Source organism: Leptonychotes weddellii, unplaced genomic scaffold (genome assembly GCF_054177405.1).
Source record: "Leptonychotes weddellii isolate Sample4059 unplaced genomic scaffold, ASM5417740v2 HiC_scaffold_3571, whole genome shotgun sequence".
Lineage (NCBI taxonomy): Eukaryota > Metazoa > Chordata > Mammalia > Carnivora > Phocidae > Leptonychotes > Leptonychotes weddellii.
The window spans coordinates 3,291-12,438 of record NW_027958324.1 but is presented as its reverse complement, the minus strand read 5'-3'; the positions used below and the strand labels follow the sequence as shown (position 1 = coordinate 12,438).

Here is a 9,148-nt window from a genome sequence, read left to right as displayed (position 1 = left end):
ATGACTTATTTGGAAAAAACAAATTGACTTCAGTTCAATGGAACTTCAATTTGGTAAGATTAAAACCTCAAACTGTGTATGAGCAGGGTCTAGATTTCTCAATAAGGGTCTGAACTTTCCAAATGCATGAAAATGTACACTTGTTTCGAGGAGATATTCCTTTAAAAAAATTTTTTTTAAGGTACTGGCACAGACTACAGAGGCTTACTGGTTCCATCTCTTCCTGAATGACTAGGAGTTTTCTTTAGACTCCCATTTCAGGCTTTATAAGAAGAGTATTTGCCCTAACACACAAGGTTGTTGGAAGGAATAAACAAGTTAATGTTAGCCAATGTACTGTATATATTACAAAGTATCATAAAAATGTTACCATATCATTAATAATAAACATATCGATATCATGCACTTCAGAAAAGCAGTAAATTGGGCATAAGGGCATTCTTACCATGAAACAGTTTCACCAAAAGTTTATTTCATGTATATGCTTCTACCATACTCAGAGCTTTGTCAGGGCTCAGGTCCTCTTAGATCCCTAAGATGCTTTTATCTTACTAATAGGGACAAACTACCAGACTAAAGAAATAATGAGCACATAATGAGAAAAAGAGACCATTACAATTACTGAAAATACAGGGATCAAATACATAGAAGATGTAGGTGCAGCAGGGGCTATGATGGAAACAAGGTGACTTGCAAGCATGTAAAGAAAAGAGGGAATATGGTCCTAAAATGGAGCACTTCAGATGATTACAATGCTTATTCATTCAGTGTTAAAAATGCTAAGAATAAACAAGCTTCCCAAGACTCTTTCTATCTAGCAAATATGACAGAATATAGAATGATAAAATTAACTTAATTCAACTATAATATACCTTTTGTTTTCTAAATAATATCATATTCTTGTAACTCATATGGGAAAAAAGTCATCCTCTGAAGGAGCTGTTACATGTATGATCATCATACAGGTGTACTTCCCAGGTATTCCTTCTCCAAGAAAAATGTGTCTGGGTCAAACGTAGATCCTCAGAAATTAAAATAAAACTTTTCCTATTCACCAAATAATTATGACCCATCATCCAAATCACTTAAAGGAATGCTTCCAGAATTTTAAAGTTACTTACAATATCATAAATGTCTCGGTCATCCTCATCAGCTAGGGTCAACAGTGCTACCAATGGATAGCGAGATCTGGGCACTGTACCAAAGTCTTCAATTTTAGTATCTCTTGGTAACTGGCAATATATTTCTTCTTTGCTGTCCTTTTTAATACTTTTTGAAAATGTAAAGGTAAATTGCCACTATAACCCAAAATACAGTAATACCAAAGGTGATCAATAATAATGGAGCAAATACTTTATTTTATCCATAAAAAAGTCTAAAGTCTAAAATTTTCATTGGTTAATGGATATATCAGATAAAAGGATACAAATACTGTTCTTGATAGAGGTATTCACTGTACAGAGCATCTTCCAGGGCTTGGGGAGTGCTTATTCGGAAGCAATAAAAGTGCTTCTGCAGAGCTTCATATAATTTTTGAACACTGCACCCCCAGTAGCATGTCAGGAGGCTATCTTCAAGGCAATCTGTTGTCAAAGTTATGCCAGCTGTAGAAAACAAAGAAGAAAAGAAGACAAAGAGAAGAAAATTACCTAATGTAATTTCTCATACAATTATACACAGTGAATAACAAAAGCTTCCTTTTGGAGGCTGGCCCGGCTGATGCCAGTTAAAGGAACTCATTAAAGGGCACGTGCCTGTAAATGAAGGAACTGGTCCCTAAACAAGTGATAGAAAACCCTCAACATCTACACAATTTTGAAGCACTATCAGTAAACTCTTATTATTTATACATTTACACTTGGAAATTATCAAGTTAGTTTTTTGTGTGTGATTTCGAGACTTCTCCCACATAGAGTTTAAAAACTGAAATATAGTTCACTATTGATAACCTACTGCTCTAATAGCATATATAATCCTAACTACAAGAAATAGTAGAGCTGTCTCCAAAAGTGGATATACGCAACCTTGTAACTGTAAGAAACAGAGCAGGACTGTCTCTGAAAGTGGATACACATAACTAATGGGGTCCACAAGATGATCACTGGAGTAGAAAAAATATGAAAAAGAAATCAAGCCTTACTAATATTAATATACACATTGACAGCATTAATATATACTCCTGTCACACAGTTAATGTCCCACATAATGTGCAAAACATCCTAAGGAAAGAGCAGGGATTCCAAAACGTGAAGGGCTTAATAGCAATGCCCTCATTCATTTATTTGCTTTCAGCATAATAAAACATATTATAATTTGAGTAAACCTGATTAAGTGGAAAAATAAATTGTAAGTGGACATACAAATTATATTGTTTTACCTATTTATTAAACACTCACTTTGGACATACTACTAGCATCCATACGATTTTTCCCCTTGCTCATAGCAGTTGTAGCAATATTAAGTTCAAGGGCAGCAATATCTAGGGTCTTATACTGTTGGCAGTGGAAACTGTAGCCTCTGGTGCTCAGTGGCAGTGGTGGACTTGCAAGACCAAAAGTACATGGTCTGGGTCATTGTTCCTGGCGAACAGCCTTGGTCTCTGATTCTGGGTCTCCAAACCTTTATTGGCAATTCTGTAAGTTACCCAGTATCCTTTGACTGGAGTCATTTCTGTTAACTTGCTAATAGGAATTCTGATGGATAGATTATATAGTTTTAAAAAGGTGATCAATGGGGTAGGTGGGTGGCTCAATCAGTTGGGTGTCTGACTCTTGATTTCAGCTCAGGTCACGCTCTCAGGGTTGTGGGATGGAGCCCTGAATCGGGCTCTGCACTCAGTGGGCAGTCTGCTTGAGATTCTCTCCCTCTCCCTCTGCCACTGCCCACCGCACTCACTCTCTCTGTAAAATAAATAAATAAATCTTTTAAAAAATATATAAATCATCCCTTTACAAAAATAAAATAAAAAGGTGATCAAGAGTATGTGTTGGAAGGATATACGCAAACACAAGCAGATGCTCTACAGGATACCAAAAATTCAGTTTCTTACTTTTCTTCCCCGTAATTAGTAGTATGTGCATAGAGTTTCAGATTTGGAGTCTGCGTAATAGCAGCAACATAGGATAATTTCCAATCATAGTTAAGCAAAACTTTTAATCGGCAGGAACATTGCATAGGTAATTGGGACAGAATTTGATTTCAAAGTTTTATATGATTCCAATCATCAGGTATTATTCAAGAATGGGAAATTTAATAAGCTATTATTTTTCAGTTAGCTATTAAATAGCCAAAGAAAACCACTCCGTCAATACAAATTTAAATATATATTTATATACATTTAATATACAATTGTTATATTAATTTATACATTATATATTAAAACATGTATCAATGTCATGTTCATATATACTATTTATATTATGTTACATAACAATGTTTATATATTTAAAGTTAATATCTATATTAAAAATCATACATCCTTTTCTCTATGAACCATACAACATGAGGTAAGGAAAAAAGCTGACGTAGATACGAAAGGGAGAAATAGAAAAGGCATATAAAAGAAAGTGGAAAAAGAAAAAAAGGAACCCAGAAAACGATTTCTTAATATTCTTGGCAGAAATGTGTAAATGTGAAAAGATGTTATGTATGGAGCTCTAGTTATATCAAAATGCTGGAATCCATCCAAATGTCCAACAATAGGGGATTAAATGAATAAAATATGGAATATTCCATAATGAAGTATTATGGAGCTCTTAAAAAAGAACTGAGGCATGGCAAAATACCTGCACATACTACTTTGAAATGATCTTCAGAATATATACAAATGAAAAACGCAAGATGGAGGCAAGTATACAGCATACTCCCGTTTATCTCACAGGAGAGGATATCCATATCTAGGTGTTTGTTTACACTAAAAAAGACCCATGGAAGGATAAGCCCTAAAACATGTAAAACTACCCAGTTTATTTGCTTTGTAAAACACATCAGAGTTCCAGAGATTCAGAGCTGCATGAAAGGTTTGTTTACAGACTGCATATACGTGACTGAAGTGGGGAGCGTGTCAAAGACTACTGACAACTGGATACTAATCAGACTTCAACAGAGTATGCCACTGAAATTAATATTATAAGTTAATGAGAAGGGAGAATACAATCAATAAATTCTACTCTCCACAATCTCTCCTACACTTGTCCATGCCACAGACTGAGAAGAGAATGTGTTGATTTACACTGATGACAGTACAAATCCCCCAGGCAAAACTGTTCTCCCTTTGGATCTTCCCACTTCTTCTGCAGACAGTTCTCATTCTTACATTTTCTCAGTCTTCTAAAATTCAGTGCAAACACAATGCCATCTCAGATTGAGAGCAATAGCAGACTTGGAACACAGCCTTAAACCAGAAAAGTCAGAATGGAAGCTAACTGAAGCAGCATGGGGGTGATTTCCCTCAACCTGCCCTTACGTGCTTTGCTGTAACAGCCAAATGAAGCCCCCCATAAGAGACAGCCTTGCAAAAAATTGCAAAAAATAAGGATTACAGTCAATGAGTTGAGCCATTAAAAAAAGGAGACACAATGGGGCTGACAAGCCACAAACTTTTTTTTTTTTAAGATTTTATTTATTTATTTGAGAGAGAGAATGAGATAGAGAGAGAGAGCATGAGAGGGGGGAGGGTCAGAGGGAGAAGCAGACTCCCTGCTGAGCAGGGAGCCCGATGTGGGACTCGATCCCAGGACTCCAGGATCATGATCTGAGCCGAAGGCAGTCGCTTAACCAACTGAGCCACCCAGGCGCCCCAGCCACAAACTTTCTTGAGGAGAATCCCTGAGAAAGAAGAACTAATGTACAAGGTGATCATGCATGAGGATAATAAATCTAGAATATTGGGAGATGAAAATTTTACGTTGTAGAGAATAGAGGTTCACAAATTCCCCTGAAAATGCTATGTGTGTCATTTTGTCTAACCCTTTTACCTTTGTTAGGTCTCACCAGGGTGAATAAGCCAAAATATAAGGAAGCTGTTACAAAGGGACTGGAGAATTTCTGAACCAGTTGAATTAAACTCAACTAGCACATCCTGAGTACCTCCTTTCAATTCATTAGAGCCTTTTACACTGGGGACATGGAAACATCATAAATCCAAATCCGGTATCACCACATAACAACAAAAGAAATCCCAACAAGCCACCCATAGTAAAGAGAACTAAATGACTAAGATTAAAACTGATTCTCTTGCTCATTTTCAAGTAAATCAGGTCTTTAGATATTTCCCTTCCCTCCCTACATGCCAGGCACCTTGGGTACGGTGGTGAAAAAAGACCTGGATTTTTAAACTATCTACACATCAAATGAGATAACCTTTCAAAATGTCACAATTAGTGCTTAGAATATTATTTAAATGTCCTGGTTAGACATCTTTAATGATATCCACTGTTCCACAGTTTAAACAAATGAATTTTATTCTGCCAAATATAATTCCCACCAAAATCCTTCTCCTTATTTACCCAAAGAAGATAATGAATGATAGGCACTGGTATTTATTTTATTTTTTTAAAGATTTTATTTATTTGAGAGAGAGAGAGAGAAAGTATGGGGGGGAGGGCAGAGGAAGAGGGAAAAGCAGACTCCCCACTGAGCAGGGAGCCCAACTTGGGGCTTGATTCCAGGACCCCGAGATCATGACCTGAGCCGAAGGTAGATGCCTAACCGACTGAGCCACCCAGGCGCCCAGCACTTGTATTTTAAAAATTAAAATACTTCAGGGCGCCTGGGTGGTTCAGTTGGTTAAGCGACTGCCTTCGGCTCAGGTCATGATCCTGGAGTCCCAGGATCGAGTCCCGCATCGGGCTCCTTGCTCAGCGGGGGGTCTGCTTCTCCCTCTGCCCTCTTCCCTCTCGTGCTCTCTGTCTCTCATTCTCTCTCAAATAAATAAATAAAATCTTAAAAAAAAAAATTAAAATACTTCAATAAGCATGCTATAAATCCACACATTTAAAAAAATTTTTGTGTACTTTGGTAATGCTGCATGAAAGTTGCTTGGCAGCTGAGAGGTCTTCTATTTACTGGATATATTTTCATTTGCTTAGAACATTTACAGGGATGCAAGGGGGGCAATTTTTGATACTATTTCTGCCTGAAAGGAAGACTGGTGGATTTCCTCACACTTTCTAGCTCACAAGTATCCTGTGTTTGCTCACAATTTTTCTGTTTTTCAGCATTTCCCGGCTTGTGGAACTATGTAGCAGGAAGGACACTTTTGTATTGGCGGCTTTTTGTATTGGCAGTCCTACTCAAGACCCCAATGTGACATGGCAGAAGGTCCAAGACCTGACCACAGAGGTCAGAGGTCACTAAACTACCATTGTTCTGTACATTTTAATTAGGCATGTTTTCTAAACAGGTTAATTTTCTCTGTCCTATCTTGAAATTTGGTCTTCCCAAATGAAAAATGTCAGAATGAACCCCTTATCTACCATTAGAGGGGAAAAAAAGAGGTCCTTAGTTCTCTTCAATTCATAGGGTGATAGTATAGCATTTACAGCTAAGGAAGAATAAGAAACTTTGTACTTCTTCATTATGAATTAGTATTTACTTAAGGTTGATAATCCCTATTGACTAAGTACACTGATTTTTTTTAAAAGATTTTATTTATTTATTTACTTATTTATTTACTTGTTTATTTATAGAGCGCATGTCAGCAGGAGGAAGGGCAGAGGGAAAGAGAGAAAGAAAGAACCTCTAGCAGACTCCATGCTGAGCACAGAACCCAACTCAAGGGCTCGATCTCACAACTCTGAGATGATGACCTGAGCCGAAATCAAGAGTCGAACATTTAACCAACTGAGCCACCCAGGTACCCCAGTACACTGATTTTTGACATGTGATTCTGGAAGTTAGAGACAGGAAGATGACTATACAAGAAGGGTCACAGAAGCCTAGGGAGCAGGGTATCAAGAAGGAAGGATTGTTCAACTGTTAAACTCTGCAGAGATAATGTTAACTCAGGCCTACAAAGTGTGCACTGGATTTTATGACTGCTGGGGGTCAGGGTTGGGGCAGAAGTGATGATCAGTGACCTGGGGGAAAACCATTTCAGTAGAGGGATATAGGCAAAAGTCAGACTGCACTGATCTGAGGAGTGAAAGTAGAGCAGGCTAAGGGAAGAAGGCAAATGCAACCTGCTTTTGAGAAGCATGGCTGTGAAGGGAAGAGAAAGAGGGCAGTAGTTACAATAAGATAAAAAGTTGAGAAAGTTTGGGATTGTTTTTAAGATCCCAGGAATCTGAGCACATGTAAAAGGTGATAGGGTCTCAGCCCAGAAATCTTTGTAAAGCCATGGAGCTGTACCTAGAACTGCCCACTCCAAAGTCCAGAAGTTCAAAACTGAAGTCATTACCTTTCTTCCAGAACCTGCTGCTCCTCCCGTATTCTTTATCCTGGTAGGAGGATCTGTCTGTGGAGAGCCCCTGCAAAGAACCTTCTCCCACTCTTCTCTCTTACCTGTCCCACCCTGTGTTTTATCCACAACAAATCACTATTGTTTCTCTACTGCATTATTCTGTTTCTATATCAGTGCTTTGTTCATGCTTCTCCCTCTACCTAGAATATCTCCCAAGCCCATGAGATAAACACCTACTTATCTTTCAAGACTCTACTCAAAAATAAATAAATAAATAAATAAGATAGACTCAGCACATTCTTCAATGAAGCTTTTCCTGAATATGCCTCCCCACCTCAGCAAACTTAAACCATTTCTTTCTTTCTCTCTTTCTTTCTTCCCGTCCTTCTTTCCTCCCTCCCTCTCTTTCTTTCACTCCAGTGGTTCCTAGATAGTCTTGCAGACAATTTATTTTTCCAAGTAAGTGCAGAAACAAACAACTATTATCTATTATTACCATCTGCCAAAATAACATCTTATACCAAAATAACTTATACCCAAAATACCATAATTTCAGATTAAAAACACTTGTTCTTGAGAAGGTTAGCAACCTTCCAGTAACTGTTTATGCTATACGATCCATACATTTCTCACTGCACTTAAGACCCATGAAAATGGCAGTGTCCTAACAAACTTCTTATTTTTTTATTTTTTTTTTAAAGATTTTTTATTTATTTGACAGAGAGAGCACAAGCAGAGGGAGAGAGAGGGAGAAGTAGGTTCCCTGCTGAGCAAGGAGCCCAATGTGGGATTCGATCCCAGGACCCTGGGATCATGACCTGGGCCGAAGGCAGCTGCTTAACCGACTGAGCCACCCAGGCGTCCCGCAAACTTCTCTTATTAACAGTTAAGATACTTTATTCTTCTCACACGAATGCCTCTGTTTGTTAGTTGATAAATTCCTGAGGAGCAAGTTTGGTGAATTATTAGTCTTTATATCTGTAGTACAAAGTACTACATAGTACAGCTCCCAGAATAAAATAGGTGCTCAATAAATACTTGTTAATTCTAATGAAGAGAAAGCATATAGAAAGAAAAATGCTAAGAAAGGGGCACAGAAAGAAAATGATCTTTGGAAAATAGCCACCAACTTGTAATTGAAGCTGAAGATGGATTAGTGATCTCTAAGCCAAAAGGATTCTTGACTTGTCTCATTTGCTTTTTGAAAACTCTTGTGTTGAATTGGGTTTCTTCTGAATTTCTCAAAATTACTGGAACATCCCAACCAAACCTGAAGAAAAATAAAAATAAAATAATACATAATTCTATCAAATACTGAAACTTTATGTGAAGTATGTTGTGCTTCATTAGTTATTCCTTTTAACATATGCACCACAACAAGAGATCAATTTATTCAGTTTACATTATATTACAGAATTAATCTAGAGTTGAGAGATTAGAGGCCCTATACAATTGCAATATATCGTTCAGCTGGCTGAATTGACATACTCCTGAAAATAAAGAGTTCTATTGTTAATATTATTGCTGATAACAAAGTAGTGCAGTCATTACAGAAATTGTACAAACAGCAAAAATATGAGAATTATTCAATTTTTAAATTGATATAAAAAACAAATTCATATTTAATATGTAGACTATTTGATATTATTTATGGAACAGGAGAACTTTTTTTTAAATTAATTTTATTTTATTATGTTAGTCACCGTACATTACATCATTAGTTTTTGATGTAGTGTTCCATGATAC

General features: G+C 37.0%; 1 protein-coding gene across 1 annotated transcript; it reads right to left on the bottom strand.

Annotated features, from left to right (window-relative positions):
• Window positions 1-13: 13 nt before the first annotated feature.
• On the bottom strand, window positions 14-8,764 carry LOC102749683 (cell growth regulator with RING finger domain protein 1). Its single transcript, XM_081810743.1, has 3 exons — window positions 8,533-8,764; window positions 1,427-1,604; window positions 14-1,269 (listed from the first exon to the last, which is right to left on the bottom strand). The coding sequence occupies exons 1-3, from the start codon at window positions 8,747-8,749 to the stop codon at window positions 1,086-1,088; spliced, it is 579 nt and encodes a 192-aa protein (XP_081666869.1). The 5' UTR covers window positions 8,750-8,764; the 3' UTR covers window positions 14-1,085.
• Window positions 8,765-9,148: the final 384 nt, after the last annotated feature.